This window comes from Nuphar pumila, chromosome 10 (assembly GCF_984573655.1).
Source record: "Nuphar pumila chromosome 10, dmNupPumi1.hap1.1, whole genome shotgun sequence".
Taxonomy (NCBI): Eukaryota; Viridiplantae; Streptophyta; class Magnoliopsida; order Nymphaeales; family Nymphaeaceae; genus Nuphar; species Nuphar pumila.
In genome coordinates, this window is record NC_143258.1 from 97,232,276 (window position 1) to 97,255,866 (window position 23,591).

The 23,591-nt window shown below is 37.0% G+C and overlaps 1 protein-coding gene across 8 annotated transcripts; it reads left to right on the top strand.

Annotated features, from left to right (window-relative positions):
- The first annotated feature begins 956 nt into the window (after positions 1–956).
- LOC149827503 (fructose-bisphosphate aldolase, cytoplasmic isozyme-like) lies at positions 957–21,619 on the top strand. 8 transcript variants are annotated; one of them, XM_090019406.1, is made up of 7 exons: positions 957–1,214; positions 3,117–5,133; positions 5,247–5,474; positions 6,269–6,663; positions 11,476–11,601; positions 20,771–20,913; positions 21,001–21,619. In XM_090019406.1, the coding sequence occupies exons 2-3, from the start codon at positions 3,149–3,151 to the stop codon at positions 5,422–5,424; spliced, it is 2,163 nt and encodes a 720-aa protein (XP_089875532.1). In that variant the 5' UTR covers positions 957–1,214; positions 3,117–3,148; the 3' UTR covers positions 5,425–5,474; positions 6,269–6,663; positions 11,476–11,601; positions 20,771–20,913; positions 21,001–21,619. The 8 variants fall into 8 exon arrangements, with proteins under 8 accessions (XP_089875532.1, XP_089875531.1, XP_089875534.1 ...); XM_090019405.1 differs by having other exon boundaries at positions 20,771–21,619; XM_090019408.1 differs by lacking the exon at positions 20,771–20,913.
- The last annotated feature ends 1,972 nt before the right edge of the window (positions 21,620–23,591 follow it).

A 23,591-nucleotide genomic window follows, 5' to 3' on the forward strand; every position in this document is an offset into this window, starting at 1 on the left:
TTCCAGAAATACAATCGCAGACATTTAAAATTTGAAAAACACTAGGCCCAAATGTAAAATTAGGGGCAAAAGATTAGCTCACTAAATGATTTTTTTTTTTCTGTTTATATTGTTAAAAACACACCTAAATGTATGTTTGTTACAGAAAACACATTACCATCAATTTAACTTGAGAAGCAAAACCTGGTTTCTCTTTTTGATTAACTATGAAAATGTTTAGGTATGTTTTTAATAATCTTGAAAACTTATCTATGTACCTAATTATCGCCTAAAATTTAATTGTGTTTTTGACAAAAAAAAATCTTTGCCTTTTGCATATGTTTTTATATGTTTTGTTAATAAAAATTTATTTTATTTATTCATGCAATATTTATGCAAATGCCCCACAATAAGTTGGGGGTCGGTTTGGACACCTGTGTGAAGTTGAAGGCTCAGATCGAATCCCAGCTCATGGGGGCTGCTATTGCTTTATTACGGTTGGGGCTCGCAAAGCTAGAGTAGTGGGTGGTCATGTCCTCGACTCAAAAATTTGACATTGACACAGGATGGACATATCAAGGTGAAAAGATCAGGTGCAAAATGATTGCACAAATATTTGTGATTGAGGGCAATCTGATGCTTAATGCACAAATATTTGTGCAATCATATTGCACTCGATCCGGATTCCATATCAAGTGACCCGGTTCACGGTTAGGGTTTCCTTGGTCGTAAAAAAATGCAACTGTAATCGAATTTGAACGGATACGGGATACAAATCCGATACATTGAGATCCGTACATTCAAGGGTCCATCTCCAAGGTTAACATCCCCATGGAGATCATTTCTAGCAAGTAGGCGGGTCAAAACGGTAAATTCAGCGTCGAGAAGTGACTGCCCTTTTTTAGTGCTTGAGTGTCCTCCGGTCACTATTCGAACCCGTGACCTCTCTCTCGCTCGTCGTCTTCCCCAGTGGAGAGAGCGAGCGTGCCGCAGAAATCAAACCTCTCGAGACTCGCACGTGCCGGCCCCAAGCGGGGGAGACGACGCCTTTTATCTCTCTCTCTCTCTCTCTCTCTCTCTCTCTCGGTGGAGAATCGTCCCTACCTTTTTCCATTTTCCGGAAGAAGTCAAGAAAAATTCTCTTATTCTCTCTCTCTTTCTCTCTCGATCTTCGGTGAGGGCAGAAAATCCGGGATTTCCATCGAAGGAAAATCCCCCTTTTCCGCTGTTTTAGGGTGAGAACTCAAAACCCCTCTTTCCGCGGGTTTCCGTGGATTTCTGGAGTTAGGGCTTCGGTTTCTCCCCTCTTTTCTGTTTGTTTGACTTCATGTGTGATTCTCTCTCTCTCTCTCTCTCTCTCGGTTTGTTTGGACTTTGGAATAGCCATGCGCTGAATAAGCGGGGTGGTTGTAATCTAACTTTCTCATTTTCCCTTTTTTCTTGTTTGTTTCAAACGCAGGAAACGAGATCCGGAGTTTGGCTTTCTCGTTTCCAGGGCTTTCGGTGGATTTCTGGAATTAGGGTTTCGGTTTCCCCTCTTATTTTGTTTGATTTTATGCACGATCTGTTTTTTATTTTTGTTTTTTGATGACTGAGTTTCTGGAATCGTGCTTCCCCCCTTTCTTCCACTTTTGTTATTTCTTTCAAAGGGGGGGAAAAAGGCGTTTTGAGAACACAGTATCCAGTTTCCGTTTCTCTTTTACTAAGGAAGCATTTCCTGGAGGAAGGAATCGAGAGAAAAGCCGGTGCGATCTAAAGTCCGGCTTCGTTCCGTATGAGTTTTGTTGTATGGCTTCTCAAGGAAGCCTCTTGTTGTAAAAATGAGGTCGTTCTCATTCTCTAACACCTGCATTTTGTCTACCAATGAAATTTATCTCATTGTGTTTCACAAAGCTAAGAGGTTCTTAATCTTTGCGCTGTTTTGTTTCTTTGCTTGTATCTCTTCTATGGGAAGTTGCTTGTCATTTCTTAAACCGCTTGTCACTTCTGAAACCTAACTGGTATGCTTAGAAGCCGTTACACAAGTATTTCGGGTATTTCTAGTGCATCTCTTTGTTTTGGGTTATGATGTAGGTAAATAGGTTCTCAGTTGGTGTTTTATGAGTTTATGATGCTTGAGTGCAATTACGGCTAGAGCAAGCTGTGTTATGCTAGTGCATGTTCATCTATTTTTGATAGGATCCGTTCATATATAATTTGTTCACTACCTTGTTCAATACATGCTTGGCCCAGAATCCTTCTTACATCGCCTCATGTGTAATATCCGGTTCTTTTCCCCTTCTTTGTAAAGTTATTTTTTTCACGTTTTCCACTTTGTCTTCTTTTGGGGGATCGCCTTGTTTCCTGCACTGGCAAATCACTGTGTTCTATTATCTTGGCGGTGTTCCGTGACTTATCTATTTGTTTTCTTCTTTGATGCGCTTGTTGATTATATGTTTAGATGTATATTTTTATTTTTAATTTTCCATTGGCAATTGACTTTGTTTTTCCTGGCTGTAAAATCCATTCTCAGTGCTTGAGTTTCTCTAGTACTTGAAATTTAGAGTTGGTGAAGGAAACTTTACACTCTTTTGATATATTTGTATTCTTTATTGGTTATGACATAAATCCTTTTAACATGTGGACGTTTCCTTCTTGCAAAATTATGACATGGACTAACAAGTCTCGATTTGTGATAGATTATCTTGCTAAGCAGATTTGTGTTGGCATTATAAATTTATAATTGTCTTTAAAGAATAAGAACAGGCTTTTTACATTAGCACTTCCGTCTATTCTCCATATTTTTTTTCTTAATGTTCATGTTATGTCAAGATTTGTAACTTTGAATTTTGTTTCAAAATATCATCAGTCTATGTTTTGAGTACTAAATCCATTTCTTTGTTGATTTGAACTCCTGATTTCTAGTTTCTAATTTTCTATTTATTTACTTTTGATATTTTAAATGGAAGACGATTAAAACTATTTGATCATAGGAAACCAACCGAATCAACCCCTTTTTTGACACCTAATATAAGAAATGTATTTATCCATATCCTAACCTTGTAATGATCTATGAAATCAAGGAGGGATTGGTTATCATTGATTTTTTGATATACTTAACTTTAAATTGCTTACATGATCTTTTGGTTCTTTGATAGGTGCGAATTGCAAAATTCTTTAACAAGGAATTATGGCAAGCAAAGGAAAAATACAAGTGGCTTCAAGCTGTAGTACTAGCGGGAATGCGCATGAGCTTCACAACCAAGAAGGCCCACTTTGGAGGCATGTGAGGAAGTTGGATCTGCCAACAAGTGGAAAAAGAGGTGGGGGAAATAGGCCATGGGTGTGTAATTTTTGTGGGACTCAATATATTGGGACCTATTACAGAGTCAAAGGCCATTTGCTCAAGACTGAAGGGACTGGGATTTCAGCCTGCAAGAAAGTTGATCCAGATATGTTGAAGGTTCTACAGAAACTACAAGATGATTATGAAAACAAAAAGAAAAGTGCTACATCAAGTATCATTTTCTCCTTTTCTAATGATGATTCAAACAAGAAAAGGAAAGGAGATGTAGTTGCGCAGGGGGTGGTTAAAACTACTTCACGGGAAGAGATTGATAGGAAAATCGGGAGACTTTTCTTCTCAGCATCATTGCCATTTAATTTGGCACGAAATCCATATTGGAAAGATTTGATAACTTCTTTGGCAAATAGTAACTTGCAAAGTTATGTCCCTCCAAGTTCCGAGAAACTTCGAACAACAATTCTTAAGGAAGAAAGAAACTATGTTGACAAGTTATTAGAATATAAAAAGTTTTCTTGGGAGGAAAATGGAGTATCCATTGTTTGTGATGGATGGTTAGACAACCAACGACACTCTTTGATGAATTTCTTTGCAGTATCGATTAAAGGGCCAATTTTTTTAAAAGTGGTTGATGCCTCTGGGGAGTACAGAAATGCTACATACATTAGGAACTTATTTTCTGAGATTGTAAAAGAAGTTGGGCCTAAGAAGGTAGTGCAGTTGGTCACTGATGATGACATGGTTTACAAAACAGCTGGCTTATCATTGGAAGAAGAGTTTCCTCATATATACTGGACACCATGTGCAGCATACACATTAAGGTGGGTAGTGAAAACCATATGCAATCCACCAAATAAAGAGCAAAATGCAAAAGCTAATGAGTTGTGTGCTTGGATCGATGATCTAGAAAGGGATGCACAATTGGTAATAAATTTTGTGCTCAATCATCACCATGCACTTTCACTTTACAACAAGTATTCCAATTTAAAAATGTTAAAGATAGGTGAGACTAGACTAACATCATTGATAGTGATGATCACACACATTAAGCTGGTTCGAGATTCTCTCATTCGAATGGTCTCGGACATTGATTGGAGTTTTTACCGTTCAGAAGATGTAGAAAAAGCCCAAATGATAAAAAAATGTGTTCTTGATGATATGTGGTGGGATAAAATTGACTACTTTTTAGAGTTCACAGGACCAATATGGGAGATGCTAAGGATGGTTGACATGGATGAGCCAGTGTTGCATAGAGTCTACGAGATGTGGGATAATATGATCGAAAAGATTCAAGAGATAATTTATGAGCATGAGAAAAAGAATCCTTTAGCTGATTCCTCAGATTTCTTTGATTATGTACAATCCATCTTGGTTGATGCATGGAAGAAGAGTAACACTCCATTGCACTGCGTTGCTCATTCCTTGAATCCCATGTACTATGGAAAAAAATGGTTATCTAATAGAGCTGGTCGTGTTCCTCCACATCAAAACTCAGATTTATCAAAGCATAGATCAGAATATTTAAGCAGAGTTTATTCAGATCCTGAGCAATTTCATCAAGTTCAGGAAGAATTTGCACAGTTTGTTACTGGAGTTGGGCTTTGTGGTGGTTTAGAAGCGATAAAGGCTAGAGATGATGTTGAACCCATGACATGGTGGGTATTACATGGTTCAAGTATGCCCCTACTTCAGCGTCTTGCATTGAAACTTTTAGCACAGCCTGTCACGTTATCATCTCGTGAGAGAAATTGGAGTAAGCATTCACAAATCCAAACCATTAGGAAAAACAAACTCTCGACTAGCCGTGCAGAAGATCTAGTGTATGTTCGTCACAACCTTCGTTTAATTTCAAAAGGAGATGAGAAATGCAGGTAATAAACCATTACTTTTGAGTAATTTGATTGTATTAGTTTTCTATTTAATTAAAAAATGAATTTAAATATTGATAGGCTCTTTCTTTTTGCTAATTATTGTCTTATTGCAGAGAAGGATCATCAAAGTTTTGGGATGTGGATATAGAGGATTTTGATTTAGAGGGAGAGCATGAGATGAATGTCTTGAACATGAATGCAGATGAGTCAATAGTTCCACCATTGTTTCTGCTGGATTACAATGGAGAAAATGGTGGTAAAACCGAAGAGATTGAAGAGGCAACCTTTTGATGTGGTATTCAAGTCAACGAGAACATGTTCTTTTTGTATCATTTTTTGAGGTGGGTGCTAAATTTTATTTTTCAATTGTTTTTTCCTTTTGATAATGAATTATATAATCCATCTTTTTTTAATTTTTTTTTATTGTTCTTATAAGATAATTGACGTTGAATCTATGTACATTCCTTCGTGGTTGGATACAAGTTCCTATCCTGCTACTAGTTGCTATTGTTATAGTTTTATCATTCGATGCATTGAGCAATTCTCATTGTTATTCAGTTGATCATGTTATTATTACTCATCACTTGTCTTTTTGAATTTGCTGGTCATGTTTCTGTTCGTGATTACATTTATCTCCTAAGGTTGGCCTTTTTAGACATCTTAATTTGTTATTACCACAACTGTGTTCTTGCTGAACTCTTCATCTCATAATGTATATTGGTGCTTTAGGATTCATTTTTTATTTACACACTCATGCATGCATGCACATGCCTTTATAACATGCTAACTGTTGCCGTAGTGGAAACTCTTGTCTTTCACCATTGATGCCATGGGATATCTCCCATTTACTTAAACAACAATCTTTTGTGTGTTAAATATGGTGTGATTGTGCTTGTCAAGCCAAGCAAGAGCCTGATCAAGCCAAATGAACAAGCTTGAATGAGCTCGGCCAGGTTTGATTGTTGAGAGACTGTAACTAATTGAGCTTAAACAGCTTAGGCTGTGGTTCGGGTTGGCTCAGCTTGTGGCAGTCCTAGTCTTCAGCATATTTTGAAATACACAAATCTTTTTTTTGCATGTACTATATAGAAGTTGATAATGACTGTGGACTGCTTTCATTATTTTAACATGGCAGGTGAATCACTACATCTGTTATATATGCAGTGGGTCAGTGCTTATGTGGAGAGCTTTGCCAGTAAATATGACAATTCTGGTGTTAAAATATCCAGTCTGTAGAATTCGTCCATCAATACAGTTGCTCCATCTCTGAAGAGCGCCTCTCCATGTTCGGTAGATTCCCATCCAAAGTTTTCTATTGGAGTGCCAACTGCTTGGATTCAAAAGTCATGGGAAAGGAACATAGTGAAATTTGTTGTAAATGCTTCCAGTGTTGGAAGTGGCCATGTATCTAGAACTGAGAGAAGATTGTGTTCGTGTTTACTTATTCCACCTTCCATGGGTAGAAAGCCTCATGCCATTTTCAAGGTTGTGGGAGACTCCTTCCTTGGGTGATTCCTGAACTACATATTGGTAAGCCTCCACCATATTTTTTCCATGGTTAACCAAAACAGCACAGGCAACCCATCTCTGTGTTTGGCATGATTTTGCATTATGTAAAGATTAAATTGATCTATCAGCAAGGAAAGGCTTTCTTTTAGTTGCTTCACCCTATAATGGGACATATGGTCATGAGCAGGCTGCCATGGATATGTTGTATTCCACCAGTTTACCTTATGCTAATCTATTGCCCTCTGATGTGCTTGAGGTTTTGCTTTATTTGTTGGCTACAAGTACATTGCCTTACTCTTTCATATTTGCATGTGGGTATCCACGTTTGCATGTGTCCTGCATGAGTGTGAATGTGTGCACATGATATGCATGCATGCATATTCGTGTTTTGGGGATGTGAATGTGTGTAACTTCCTGCCCAAAATGATTTTACCTTTCAAGGAGTCTACTGTGTCTACTTTCCTTCTTCACATCTTTGTCACATAGGTGTGGGTGCGGATGCAGCACTTTAAAAAAGCTTGGGTGCAGGGGTGCGGAGAGTGTATATATATATATATATATATATATATATATATATATTTATTTATTTATTTATTTATATATTTAACAGTTTTAAGTTAACACACTACGGGTATTTGTGTGCATTTATGTATATATATATAATATAGATAAAAATGGACTTGATTAGGGTTAACTGAATATACTTTTGGATAGAAATAGACCTGTGTGGTTGACTTCACCTAACACAAAGGAAGTTGTGTCCAAGTGTCACACCCACCTGGGTGCGGATGCGACACGGGTCCAGTGCCCTGTTAGAAGAGTCTGTGTGACATAGCTTCACATTGAATTACTCCTTTTGCATCATGTTTAAATTTCAAAATATCTTGTTCCTTTTACACTACTTATCAATCTGTTATCTTTATGGTAATATGATGAGAATCAATATTTATAGTCAGCAAGTGATATATATATATATATATATATATATATATATATATATATATATATATATATATAAAATGAAGCATAATGTTGGTTTGTCGCCTAAAAATTAGGCTATTTTTTCCTGGATTTGTTACTTACAGTTACAGACTGGAAATTTATGATAATTTTTCTTTCAGCTCTTAATATTTTTATTAAACTTGCAAAGTTAGCCTTAAGAATCATTGTGTTGTGTTCCTGGCCTGCCTGGCTCTGTAGTCTGATTTTGTACTTGACTGAGCCTAGGCCTTGGTCTAACTAGGCTTGGATTCTAAGATCTCACCTAAACCCAGACTGTGCTGGACGAGAAAGCAAACCAAAACTGCATGTAGTTGGATTCTGGAATTGCCTGTATAAAACATAAGAAAAGCTGGAGGTTTAACTAGATTGTTAGTTGCTAGTTAGCTGGCTTGATATCCACTTCTGGTAATAATTAATATCCCTCTCCTAATTGACCCTCCATTATGTTTATCCAAAAGAGTCACTTGATTTATAGATCACCGTTTCATATTTTTGCTTATTTGTTAAATATGATTTTCCTTTCCTGTTTTTGTTGCTTGATTTTGATTTGGGTCAACGGAACACTCCTTCGGTTGCTTTCAGGAAGTTGTATATCTGATTGTGTCAGAGGTTTGGCTCCCTCACATTGTCTTTAGTATTTCAGAAATCTTTATTGTCCATGGACATATGTAATGGCTTTGCTGAGAAAGTAGCTATATTTAAAATAACATATGAAAGCAGATTACTGATTGTAAAGTTTTGCATAGAAAAAATTGAGGCTATGATCTCTCTTTTGTTTGGTTAATGCTGTAATAACTTGTCACAATCCAGCATCAAATGCCATCCATATCTTGAGCAGGTGATGATTGCAAATTTGGTGATTTCATCTAGGAGAATGTTATGGTTAGCGACTATCCCTATATGCATGAATCAGAAGCCGGACTTTCTTGTCATTCAATTATGCTTCTGAGAAAATGCCATTTCAGCGCATGAGGTGAACTTTGAGGTGCACAATTTATGGGTTTGTGTTGTAAATCCAACTGAACAGAGGCCTGTGTAGACTGGAGTATTTGACCTATTCTCTATGAATGTTTATTTGGTCAGATCCGGCTATTCTAACTAACAAAGTCTGGTATATGTATGAAATTTCGCCTTTTTGCATTCAGGCTTCGGATGTGACAAGGTTGAGGGGCTAATTGGATTGTAATTTGGCTCATATTGTTGGATATTAATATTCATTAGCTGACGCTTACATCCCTATTGATTTGGCAGTCACATTAACAAACAACAATTTTTTCTTGAGTAATTTCTCTTTTTCTGAAATAATCACGTTATTAAATGCATGTGCTTATTTTCTTTCTTTCATAAATGTGTTATTTGAAGATAGCAGGTCATGTGCTGGTGAACTTTTCCATGTCAATGGAGATTCGTGCATGTTAGGTACTGTGTTCTATATGTATCTATCAAAGGGAAAAGATCAAGTCATAGGCTTGCATGAGCTTCTTGTCACATATCTGTACAGTCTATTCATGGTATATTCTGTTAAGCCTGTCAGTTTATTGGTTCTTAACCTCACAACGTCCCAATCTGGACCTATCTAGTTTCAGAGGACTAAATCCTAGTGTCGTTGTTACAGGTCTAGACCAGTAATTTTTTTTCACAAGAGACAGAACCTTCTATACTGAGTACAGTAAATGGCAGATTTTGGTTTCCTGCATGAGAAAATCGTATTGAGAACCCATGAGTTGTTATTTGTTTGGTCCTGACTGAGCTGAGTCAACCGTGACTTGATTGGGTTTTGACTTGCATTCTAAAATAGTAGAAACAAACTATATAGATAGAAATAACCATATGCAATGACAAATTTCTATGACATCTAGATAATAAGTGTATATGGAAGTGATGTAACTGGTGTTTATGAATAAAAAAAATATGTAATGGTAAATAGATCGGTCATGTATATAATTTTCATAAGAAAAGTTGTCATGTTCATCAGTTGCTAAACTAGTATATCAAGGATCACAATCAATATTTATAATTTTCAAAAGAAAAATAAAGGATCACAATCAATGTTTATAATTTTCAAAAGAAAAACTTTTGTCATGTTCATGAGTTACTAAACTAGTATATCAATCATCACAGCCAACTAGTTAGTACTATATATAAACTCCGGAATCAATTGTCATCAAATGAGAACCTAGTTGTGAATAAGTTAATTAAGATTAACCATGTGAATTCAAAATAGCAAACGTTGACAAGCTAGAATTCTGTGTCATGAAAATAAACATGAGAATGGGTTCATGTACAAATAAAACAGACACAGCATTTCTATCATAATCGATACGTTATGCTGCCTGTGTATAGTTAAAACTTGAAAAAACTGAAATTGTGTGGTTACTGGCTTAACAAACTTTGGTTAATTTAGAAGGGGGTGACTCGGTTTACTCAAATGGGTCTCTAGGTCAACTTTTTATGTTTTTAAACTATGTAGAAAATTGATAAGGATATGTTGAGACCTGTCCAGCGTATGCCTGACTTGAATCTGACAGGCTAGATATATTATACGCCAGTCAACCTTGCATGTCTGGATGAGCTTTAGATACTAGGTTTCAGATTTCTGAGCTGTTAGTAGGCCTAGTTCCACCTAGTCATCATCTGTTACTGGAAAGAGATAGTCTAATGCATATAGCGAGCATATGGTTATTTGAATATTATTAGTTTTGGCCTTTTAGGCATAACACACTTTCATAAATTGAGTCACAAGGATGACCACCCACTTTTTTCTTCTCTGTTTTATTGAGATTAAGAATCCTTTTTCGGAACTAAATTGTGAAACATTCAATGAATGAAGTCCTCAAAGCTTGAGGACGTCTATGTAAATTAGCATTAACAGCTAACAAATAAACTAACAATTAATATAAAATTAGAGTCAGACTTATACCTTGAAAAGTTTTTTGCTAAGCTTATGGTGTTTGGGAATATTCTAAATTTATTTTGAAGCAGGAAAATATTAATTTACTATAAATAACTTCAGAAGGGAAGGGTTTGTTTCAAAACCTTATCAAATATGGACATCAGAGGATTTGTTCAAATTAAACACTATGCGATTGATCTACCATGCCCAATTTTTTGAAGTTCTTAAGCATTTATTTTTCAAATAAATTGGCACTTTTAAGTTTGCCCCTCTTTGTACATTTACGTTCATTGGTCATTCAATTAGCACCTATTGTAGAAGCACCCTTATCTGCGACATTGCAATGGCAAGAGCTACTTCATGTCTCTTTGGAAGCTGTGCTGAATTTCTTTCATGTAGTTTTTCTGGGTGTCACGATTGTTGATGATGACTATCATTATTCTGTGGATATTTATTTTCTGCTAAGATCCTGAATGAATATCTGGGTGGAAGGAGGGCAAAACTTGTGTCTTTTGGATGTTTTCTGAATTGGCTCTTTTGATCGTACTGTAACATGTGTGATCAAGCTGTACTGAACCATACAAGACTGGAAAAAAAATGGTGGTTTTCACCTTTTATGACAACAAATATGAAGCAATGATATGTTGGTTAATGCATGCGTTATTTTGAGGATTACAGACTTTGAACATCAATGCCATTGATTACTTTTCTTCTTTCAGAGTTCAAGCTAGTTGCACCATCTCCATCCTTTTTTTTTTGTTTTCCCTTATGTCTGTGTTTTTGCGACACCTTATGCAATGAATTCCTCCTGTAGAGAATTCATGAAGGCTCTATTTCAGTAAACTTTGTTGGTATTTCATCTAATTTGTGGTTTGGAGTTGTGTAAATGTCTTATGTTTTATTGGTAAACTAACCCTATATGTCTGAATGATATGCAGCTTAAGTTCAACTCTGATTCTGTTGATGAACTGACCTTATTAACAAATCTTGACGCTCATGTGAACATCTTAAGGGGAAGGTTGGAGAATATAATATTGAGTGGAACCATGACACCATGTGCCCAGGTGATTAAGTTTGTGCATTTTATTGTTTTAAGTTTAAAGCATAGTCACATATATCGGCGATATTTTAAAAAATATCGTGATATTATTGCTGCATTTTCAGCAAACAATGTTATAGGTAAAATCAAGGTTGTAAGTATCGGATCGTTACCTGTATCGGTTGGGCCCAAAGTAACAACGCATCGGATCGTAAACATATCATAATTTTTTAATACAAAAATTCCAAAAAAAACTAATTTTTTTTAGCATACTTTATAAAAAATCATATCACATTAAACAATGATGAATTGCACAAAATACAACCATAAATTCACATATGAAGGCAACTACATAATTTAAATTAATAACAAACCATGCAACTGGTAATTGACAATGTAAATAAAAGATAATTACATAATTTAAATTTTAAGCACAATTAAAGCCTTATATTTAACCAATAAGAGTTCATGATCACTAAAAACATTACATTTAACCAGCATCTTACATGCTTAATCTCTAAAGTTCTAAACTATAAAGATCCTAAAATAAAACTATCTTGTAGAGCCTGTTTGTCAAACATAAGGATAATATTTCCTCAGTTTTGCATCCAGCTGTCGCTCGCTGACAATGTTGTGAAAAACGTTGAGGCGTAGCGAGGCGCTCCACCAAAAACCGAGGCGAGGTGTAAGCCTCGAGGCGTAAAGCGTAAGCCTCAATTTTTTTTGAAAACTTTTTAAAAACAATAAAAAATATCTAAAAATACAAATAAATAAAGGAATGCTTTATTGATGAAATAACAACCAATAAGAAATAGAAAATCTCAAATAAGTACTAAAAAATATAAGATTAACATATAAAAGTAACTAAAAACTGATTACATAACTAAAAAATATATGAGATTAGCCTACAAAAGTTAAAATATATAGGATTAACCTATAAAAGTTAAAATATATTTGATTAACATATAAAAGTAACTAAAAAATTGATTACATAACTGGAAAATATACGAGATTAACTAACAAAAAGTAAAATATATGAGATTATTCTAAAAAATATGAGATTAACATATAAAACCTAACATCAAACCATGACAGTATATCATACACCTAACATCAAACCATGACAGTATCTGCTTATTATTTGTCGATTTTCTCTTTTGTTATTTGTGTTTGTTTTTTTATCTATCGAGTAATCGATCAAATTATCTCTTCGCTCTGATAGATCTGAGTTTTTCCATTAGATGATAGCCAAACCGAGGACTACAAGCCGGTATATTGGCACTGTGATTCGATCCATCGTGCGCAAGCGATCCTAATGATCAATTGTGCTCATTCGTTGTTATTTCCACTTCGATGACGATTTGGTTGTGCTTAGTTTTATATCTTTTTCCTGTTTGATTCTTCCACGGATGTTCTTGTTTAACTGATCCATCGGGTTTTCTTCTTCCTCTTGTTCTTCCCTTCAGATGAGCTCCTCTTCTGCACCCCTGGCACCCTCCAGTACCTGAGCGGAGTCATCCTCTTCGAGGAGACCCTCTATCAGAAGACCGCCTCCGGGAAGCCCTTCGTCGAGGTGCTTAAGCAGGGCGGTGTCCTTCCGGGCATCAAGGTCGACAAGGGCACCGTCGAGCTCGCTGGCACCAACGGCGAGACCACCACCCAGGGGCTCGATGGCCTTGGCAAGCGGTGCGCAGAATACTACAACGTCGGCGCTCGCTTTGCCAAGTGGAGGGTTGTCCTGAAGATCAGACCCAACGAGCCCTCTAAGCTCTCCATCCACGAGAATGCCAACGGGCTCGCCCACTACGCCATCATCTGCCAGGAGAACCGGCTAAAAGCCTAGAGGGAGACATACCTGTTTCGGCTCCACCACGAGAGAGGCGTGCCTGTTTCGGCTCCACCACGAGAGAAACATAGAGAGTGATGCAACTGTGAGAGCCGAGAGGGAGAGATTGTTGTGAGAAAAAAAACACAGAAAGAGAGGGGTTCGAAAAAACTAAAATCAACACATAAAGGGTCGGGGGCAGTACGTTTATGCCCTATTTTTTGGTCAAATGAAGGTTTTGACTCTCATTTGACCAAATGTTTTGAGGCGTGTATGCCTCAGTCTGAGGTGCGCCTTGCCTCGAGGCATGTTCCTCAAGGCCTATGAGGCGCACGCCTCGAGGGTTTTGCGCTTTACACATGCGCTTCAAGGCAAAAAACCTCTCGCCTTGAGGTGAGGCACGCTTTTTGCGGCTTGAGGTGCGTTTTTAATAACACTGCTCGTTGATCTTTTTATTTTGGGTCATGTTTTGACAAGTGAGTCATCATCATCATCTTGGGTCATGTTTTGGTAAGTGGGTCATCATCATCATCTTCAGAATCTGGAACAATGGTTGGAAGTCCTTTGTATTTTTGTAAAATTCTTCTTCTTCTTCTTTGAATTACTTCTATTTTAGCAATAACATCAGTACGAAAAGTTATGGAGAATCAACTTGCAATATGTTGCTTAAATCTATGTAACCCACTTCTAATAATAGCACCACAAAACAAACAACTCAACTTCAATGGTAACCCTAGTAGTGGTACATCATCAATGCTTCTGTAGGATTGCCATGCAGGGTCATCTCTAACATGACATGAATGTGAAGACGATATAGAAGGATCTAAAATAAAATAAAACCAATTAAAAAACTCAATAAGATGCAAAAAAATAAGATGCACAAAACACACATTTTCCCAAAAACACTAAATAAAAATCCAAGAATAGAGATTTTGTACCTTAACCCATTTCCTTGAATGAAAAAATGGTAGAAATGCACTCTTACCTTAGTTGTCAAAGGTGGTGCCTAGGCGCCACCTAGGCAACCTAGGTGCAGGCTCATCGCCTGGGCGACCAGGTCTGGGCAGTGGGGCCTTATATTCTGCCAAGGCACCAATTTTTCTTTAAAGCCTAGGCTTTTTTTATTTTAATTTTTTTAATGCATATCATTTGTTTTCTTTTTTGAGGAAGAGAAAAATAAGAAAGAGAAAACATATTATTTGTCTATTACTTGTATTATGTCTATTGTTGAGAAGAATAAAAGAATAAGAAGAATACAAAGATTTTATTTATTCAATTGTTAATTTATTCTTAATTTGTTTGAGCAGGTTAAGGTTACGTAATATAATTGTTTTACAGTGTTCAATGACATATTATTTGTTTATTGCTTATTATTGATTGATTTTATGTTGTATATATGTGTTTCTTATTATGTTTTTTATGTTTTAAAACTTTTTTTTGGGTACCGCCTTGGCCACCTAAGCCTTTTCGGGGGGGGGGGGGGTCACCGCCTAGGCTTTGCCTAGGCTCCACCTAGCACCTATGACAGGTAACACTCTTATTTGATAAAATCGCAAAAGCCCTCTCTCTTGCGCACGAATCGGCCCCCAAATCGATCTTATGAAACTTAAGGTGCGTGGGTTCCCTTCTAACGGACTTTAAATATATGGAGAACTCGGCCCTCAAGAGGCCTTTTAAACCCAAAATGAAAAAACTTTTGGCCTTTTTTAAGTGCGTAAAAAAATACAACTTTCGGCCTTTTTTAAGTGAGTCGACATTGTATCATATGATACATAATACAATATGACACATGAGTGTACTGTACGATACACCCGATACGAATACGATACACATTCGTATCGCAAAACACAAAAGTAAAGATACGTATCATACCGTACGGTACGATACATACAACCATTTGTAAAATATCACAATATTTTGAAAATACTGCCAATTTGATAATATCGCAATAGTGTCATGAGAATATTGTGATATTCTCGTGATACTATCATGGTATTATCAAATTTTAATACCATTTTTATTTATTTATTACATCTTAAATGTGTATTTCTTTATTTTTCATTTTTACTTAATTTTTATTATATAAACATGATATTTTCTTACTTTTTTTATGGAATAGCGCTTGGGGTTCCCCTGAATGTTTATTGAAATGAAAAGAAGCAATTACATACGATCACCCATTTCTGTTAGCCAATCCAGTGACTTATCCTTCCAAAATAAATAATCACATGAACTAAGCATAAAAAGAATACGACCCATGGACAATAAAGGCCCACGACACAACACCTGATCAACCACAAATCCATAGACAAAACACTTGCTATGGAACCAACGCCACCACCTCTAGACATGGTTTTGCACAGAGTTACCAGAAGCTTCTTAGTTAAGTGAGAAGCTTGCTTCCCAAAAGCTTGCTTCCCAAAAGCTTGCTTTGGAAGCACGATACTCCTCGCTTCCAAAACTTGATGAGAATCTCAATTCTCCTATGGTTTCCACACGCTTCATCTATTCTTATTATATGTTCTCTCACTCTACTTTCTATTTTTTATGTGCTTTATCTCACGTTCTCACTCTCTTCCAAGTGCTTTCTCTAAATTGGCAGTCATCATTTTTAGGTTTGGTTAAAAAATTAATTTTTACACTAAAAATCATGAAATAACAATGATCACTTTTATTTTAGTTTTTATTAGCATTCCATTTTGATTCCCATTCAATTCTTATATTGATTTTTTTATTCTTCGCTTCCCGCTTCCCGTATCGTTTCCTGCTTCCTAGTGTTGCAACCTTGGTTCTGCACAATCGAGCTCTATTAGAGATTACCGTCACATGCTGCCCTCTTTCTATATCTGAAAAACGTGGCTGCAATCCGCTTCAATCGGGGAACTGGATTTGGGCCTTCAAAAGCCACCAATAACATGAAACTTATCTTTAGTTTACACAACGTAAGCCACCAAATCGAAGATCCTGAATGAGGAAGAGCCAAATCTGATGATGTCTTGGTTATCATCTCCCATCCAATAGTGGTCGGCTATGATTCCACTAGCGGCAAAGAGCTGCACCGGATTAGCCCAATCAGAAGGCCAGTCCAACTCTAAAAACAAAAATGTGCACACATCCCAAACTCCCCCAAGATTTATCACCAAACTTATAATATCGCTAGAAGTAAAAGGGCACAAAAAATGCTAATTTTGGTGAAGTTTGTACAAGAAAAATAATATGTAAGCAAAAGAGCACAAAAGCCCAGAACATAACATAGTTTCTGCTAATTTTGGTGAAGTTTGGACAAAAAAATGTTTAAGCAAAAGAACAAAGATAAGTATAATAGAACAAAATTCTAGCTGGATGGACAGCAAAGACAAATTCTATGCTTGAGCATTAGGAGGTTTTACATGTTCCGCAAACTTGTCAAATAAAAAAGTAAAAAAAATCTTTAACAAGAGGATAATAGAACAAAATCAAGAATATATATAGAGTTCAAGGGGTTGGAAAACCTTCAGCAAGAAAAGCCTTCCCGAGATATAGCCTATACCAATATTTGTGACTATGGTTTAAAGTAACAAATATCACTTTTTATCCTTGGTTCATGATCACCTCCAACCAATAATGCATCTAATCAGAGGATGTAAATGATTTTCAGCAATTTCTAAAATGAGGCAAACAAGGTTTGTGGTTACTTGGAAGAAAAGGAAGTTGCTAATGCATATGTTCTGGTCAAGCTATTGCATATAACAGAGGTTTTGTTGGATTTCACTATATGAGCTATCTGAGCTGTTGTTGGATAATTCTTGTTTCTTCCATGCTTTCTTATTGGGCTATTACAACCAGTAAAATTTGGGAGATTAGTAAAACATCCTTTTGTAGGCTTCACACACGCTTCATGGATCTTTACAATTGATAAAATTAGCCTTATGACAATGTATCTCTTTCTTTGGAACCTTCTTTTATTTTTTTGAGAAGTTTATTCTAGTTATAGAAGTGCTGCAATTTTGACAAAAATTCTTGATTGCAAAATAAAATGAATGAAAATAAACACGAAAAAATGTTTATATATGGACATTGATCTTGGAGTTCATAAATTCAAGTTTGGGCATCTTCCTTTATTGTTATCTTCATCTGATGGTTCACTGGTGGTCACAATTTTAACTTGAATTGCATTGTGTTTGGAATATTTTGGAGTTCAACTGGATTATGTTCATGTCAAATCTATTATTTCAAGGGTTTGGACGAGCATGCAAGCTTAACTGTGATTTGTTTTAAAAGCCTCAGAATAACTTGTGGTTGGTTTAAGTCTTTAAGATCATTGTTCAATTTAATATAAGGTGGCTTCGAAAAGGCAGTTAGGAAAAGTAGAAAGTTGAAGAGTAAAAGAAAACAAAACTTAAAGATGAAATATGATTTGCCTCGAGCTGAGATAGTTAAAGGAGTAATAGCTGTGTTCTCCTACCTCTTTATGGTCTGAAAGCATCTTATACACTTCTTCTAAATCGATAACGAATGTTTTAGTATTTCATTTGAAGCAGCGGGTTGCCATGCCTCCTTTTCCTTAAGATTTTGAAACGGCTTTAAGTAACTTGAAAACCATTTTGATAGTTTACTTGCATTTTATGCCATTCATCCATATTGGTGTTGGATTTGATTTACAGCTATTTATGTGGCAGGTCTTAATTATTACTTCTTGCATAGCCTTCCACCATTTGAGGCTGACTTTCTCCCTATGTAACATGGACTCTTCTAGCAGGGCACCACACTCACTTCGCACCCGCACCCGCACCCGCACCCGCACCCGCACCCGCACCCGCACCCGCACCCGCACCCGCACGGGTGTGACACTTGGATACGACTTCCTTTGTGTCAGGTGAAGTCAACCACACTGAGGTCCATTTCTGTCCAGAAATAAGAACTTGTTAACCCTAACCAAGTTCAGTTTTATCTATATTATATATATAAATACATAAATGCACACACACACACACGTATCCACACCTCCGTTTATTTTTTATTGATGAGGAATATCAATTGTAGATTGTTAATTTGATTTATTGCATGAATTTATGCATGATGAATTAATGATATAATAATTGTTTTTATTTTATTAGTGTTAACTTAAAACTATATATATATACCCTACCCTACCCGCACCCTCCCACCCAAGTTTTTTTTATAGTGCCACATCCGCACCTGCACCTATGTGACATAACTTTCTCCTATGATGATTCAATGAGTTGATGTCATTCCAAATTACTATGACCTATAGAAAATTTATCTTTGCATTATTGGTAATCTTTGCTAGACAATTAGAAATTTTATTTAGAAGGCCACAGTAAATTTGAATCAAATGGTCCTGCATTAGATTGTGCAGGTGACCTGATCGGTTCAAGCCATCTCACCTGGTGTCAGTGTTGGTCACACAGTTAGCTTAGCAGTGTCTGTACTCTTGAGAATCCAGGGACTTGCTTGATCAGTGCCTGTTCTACTTGATATTTGGTTACCTCTTTGCATTGGTAAAGTCAAAACTGTTTTGCATGTAACCATCTTTCAGATGTTATCTTTTCTATCTCTGATTGCTTTGTGGTTTTAAGAAATGATTTTTAGTGCAATAGCTCTACAGCTGATGTTATCTGTGAACACGAGAGCTACCTCTATTCAATGTCACATAGGTGTGGGTGTGGATGCGGGTACTGGTGCGGATGTGGCGATGCGGCACTTTAAAAAAACTTGGGTGTGGGGAGGATATATATATATATATATATATATATATATATATATATATATATATATATATATATATATTAACAGTTTGAAGTTAACACTACGTGTATTTGTGTGCATTTATGTATTTATATATAATATAGATAAAAATGGACTTAGGGTTAATTGAATCTACTTTTGGATAGAAATCAACCTCAGTGTGGTTGACTTCACCTAACACAAAGGAAGTTGTGTCCAAGTGTTGCACGGGTACGGGTGAGACGCCGGTGCGGTGCCCTGTTAGAAGAGTCCGTGTGACAGCCTCTATTTTATTGTTTCAGATATTCTTGGGAAATGCTACAGATCTTCAAGAAATTTTGTTGTCCTTTTTTCCCCCCACTTCTAATGTCGACATTGAAAGAAGCTCATCTTAGATCATGTATGGTCTCCTAGTGCAAATAGGTTGTTTGGCCTGTTTGACTTCCAGTGGATTCTTGTCCAATACTTGTATCATTTGATGATGTTGCCATGTGAAACACTAGAAACATGTGAAGTATGTGGGCTAACTTAATAAATAATTTTTCATTGCTCAATCATTTAGGTTATTATTGAATCAATTGAAGAATACTCATTCAAATCAATATTAGAAGTTTCAATAATTGCTACTAGCTTACCTTAGTGATCCATTGGGAAATGACAATCCCCATCTTGCAAACTATGGCGTAGATCCTATGCCACAATGGATGTAGTCCTCCAAAGAAAAGGCACACTTTTTTCACCTGTGGATCAAATTGGATTGTTGCAAGAACGAGTAGCTCGTGCCTTGTAAGTGGCTATTTGTTACTGAGCCATCTTATTAGGAACTCTGAAGCTTTTGTTCTCAACCCATGACCAATATGAGCTTGAAGCGTCCTTCGTAACTCCGGTAACTTCTTTGCAGTGATTCCAACACATCATTTCATAGGGAATCTCAAAGTGATGGGGGGCTGGGATTTCCGCCGGATCTATTCTTATATTTAGATTGTGTATTAATATTTGTTGTTCCATCATTTCACCAATTTTTACTAAAACAAGCTAATGAGTTTCCTTTTTGCCATTGGACTTTCCAATCACATTCATGGTATCAAGAACATTTGAAGTCCGTCTTCAGCAACATTTTTAGGGTAAGAACCCGTACCACTCCAACTAGTCATAAATCACTTGTATTTGTACTTGGAATCTCCAAGTAAAATTAATATGTTCAGTGATCCGGTAGATGAGTTACTCCTGCCCTTATCTGTGATTTACCAATGGGAATCAATTTCATTGAAGTAATTAGTGCAATTTTCTTTCTGATATTATCATCCTTAGGATGTCAAATAAGTTGGTGAGCTGAATGCCTCAGCCTCAGCACATACACGCACAGGGATGGCTAGAATTGTATCAGTGTTTTCATGGACTGAACGGCATTTTCAGTATGAGGACTTTACCTTTCAAGGTTCATCGTTATATATTTATTTTAATGTTCATAACACATGTTCTACTATTAACAACCGAAGTGACATTGATGGGTGTGCTTATCAAGACTTCGTGTTATAGGATTCTTCTATGAACTGTTCATTGCTAAACATAAGATGCTCTAAAAACCTTGAATCAGTTTCCTTCTATTTTGTTAATGTACCTTCTACTGACTTTGTGATAGGTCCAACATATGGTAGGGAACGATGTCTGAGTCCAGCATGCTGTTTGTAATTGTAATGCAACTCACTGGTGGCGCGCATATGAATGCATCATCTGTGTTTGCAAAATTAAGGCTTCAAATGAGTAATGAGTCAAGTGTGATGGGTGAGTTGGTAAAAATTGCACCGTTCTTAATCCAAAAGTCCAGGCTTCAGATCCTAACTGGGGGCATCCTCTTGTTTTTCCCGTTAGGAGCAAGGAGTTTAATGTTGGATTCATTGGTTTGGCACTAAATCTGCTGGCTCACTGCTAGGTTCATTTTGGAATCACTACAACTTGGAAAAATATGGGTTCAGGAACAGTTGTGTTGGAGATTTGAAACGTGTGTAGGGGCACCACCAAAACTCAATGCTTACAACCGTGAAGCTGGTTCGAGCTGCTGTGTCAAGGTACTGTCAAACCCGTTGGAATGGAGATAACTAGGATACCTCTTTCTGTTGCAGTCATATTTTAAAGAGGGCCTACATGTGGTGTTGGAAAATTCTATAGTGTCACGCTTCGTAGTTGACTCCTGTCACCAGGCTGCTGGAGCCAGAATCCCATTGACATGGTGCTATCGGCCTCCAACACAAACCTTGCTCTGCCGGCCCAGGAAGCCCCTAATCAGTTGCTCCTTCAAGGATCTCTGGATGCTAGCCTGGGTCATCTACTGGACTTCTGATGGTTGACTCCCTCCCTCCCCTGCACCTCTAGTGCTGGAAAATGGTGTAACTTTGTATGCTTCGGTGCCAAAGGCAACTTGTACACATCTTTGTAACGTTCTATTGAACACAAGTTGGTTGTAACATTTGATCGTCGTTTGTTTTTTAAATTGCTAGTTTCATGTGCTCCTTTCCTTGTAGTAGTAGTTGCATTTAGTGGTTGGTTTTCTTTTATGATTGCCTAAGTTACATTTGCTATTGTGCGTGCTATTGTTGTTGATTGTTGCCCAATGCGTGAACTTGCACTATTTTGTGTTGGTTCATCATGAACGATGCCAGTTGGAGGTTTTCCAACACGAACATTGCGCTCTGTGTTGATTTCTGTTTGATCTTACCCCCTGTTTGGATCACTTTATAAATTGCTCCTTGCCATTTATACTTATTTTAAATATTATGTTTTGGTGTTTGAATCTTTTACTTTTAATTCTTTAATTATTTTTTATAAATTTCACCTTTTTTTTTCCAAAAATAAGGTGCGACCTATTTTTTTTCTTACAGTTATTTTCTTCCGTTCCAACCCTGTCATCTACCACAACTTCTCTACCGTTACTACCACCACTGTTATTACCATCACCACCATCACCACTATTATCATCACCACCGCCATTACCATAATCACTGTTGCCACCACCATCCACCACCGACACTATCATCATCATTACCCACTAATCTTCTTTTCTTTTATAATTTAAACAGTTGGTGAACCAAAAGTTCACTTAATTAAAAGCAAGATCCACATTTTTTTATATAAAATGTGCTTAAATTTATATATGTAAATAATAAATAAAAATAGATCAAAACAGGGGCATTGGTGTTTTCTCATTGATATAACAAGGTAAGTATGGTTCTAGAAAATGTATGATGACCAGCTATGATTGACAGTCGAAATCCTTAGCATTCGGGCAAGTAGCCAGAAACTGGAAACCGATGCATGGCAAGGACCAATTAGTTGGAAAAAGAAGCATTTCAGAAATGAAAGCAATATTAGATCTTATAGGTGCTTGGACACATTCTATGTCCTCCATATATCAGATCAGATGCAATCACATTGCACACTTTGAGTGTACGGCTGCACCTGGCTGCCTTCCATCTGCTGTTGAGCACACAACTGACAGGCTGTCAGTGAAGATGGAGGGTGACCAGGTGCAGCGGCACATTCAAAGTGTTCAATGTGATTGCACCTTATCCACCCTCTCATATCTCACGTCCAACCAAATGTAGGTTTATCTTTTAGTTTCTAAAGTTGGGTACCCAACACATTTAGCCAATTAACCAAACATCCTACACGTACTCTAAGCCTTCTGATGAGAGAGAGAGAGAGAGAGAGAGAGAGAGAGAGAGAGATGCGGGTATGTGGGTGTGGAGAACTTATTTTTCGGAAATAGTAAGAACCGCTCATTGTGAGATCTCTTTGGTCTGTTTGACAGTTGGAACTAATTGAAATACCCTTTAGGCATCTACCAAAACAAACCAACAAACAAAGAGCTTAGCCAAGCAAATAATATGCTCTTTGCAAATGGCTAATCGTGTGTTTGGACGAGTTTAAAACTCTCTCCCTCTGTCTCTGCCATTTCCTCATTTCTCACGCTAGAAAACCAGCAAAAACAACTAAAATCAAAGCCACCACCCCTCTTCTATCCCATTCATCGTTGCACGTTTGTGTACGCATTGGAGTAGCCGTGATCTCCCTTCTTTTCTTTGTAGAAAGCACCATAAGAAACAGATCCTCTCTTTCAGATTCTGCGTACCATAAGTTGGCTGCCTTGTGAACCAATTTCTCTGGTATGCCTCTGTTTTGCAGTGCAATTTTCTTATATTTTACAGCCCTTGTTCTATGAGTATTGTGTGATATATACTTGAACATAAATCAAAATTTGATCCCTGGCATGCACAACAGGCCGATCTCGGTTTCGTTCGCGATCAGTTATTCATTAGGAGGGAGCAAGACGTATCCATGGCTGCAAGAACAAAGGATGTTGCACCAGGAAGAAAAGTTGGTGCAGCTTCTCCCAACCGCTCTAGTCCTGCAGGCACGGCCAAGAACAATCTGAAGCCGTCACCCTCTAGAATTGGAGGCTCCCC

What these genes read in the sequence shown, in the direction of transcription:
- LOC149827503 (XM_090019405.1), top strand. Translation starts at nt 3,149, where the DNA reads ATGGCAAGCAAAGGAAAAATACAAGTGGCTTCAAGCTGTAGTACTAGC. An exon ending in AAAGGAGATGAGAAATGCAG is followed by an intron (nt 5,134 to 5,246) that starts GTAATAAACCAT and finishes GTCTTATTGCAG; the next exon opens with AGAAGGATCATCAAAGTTTT.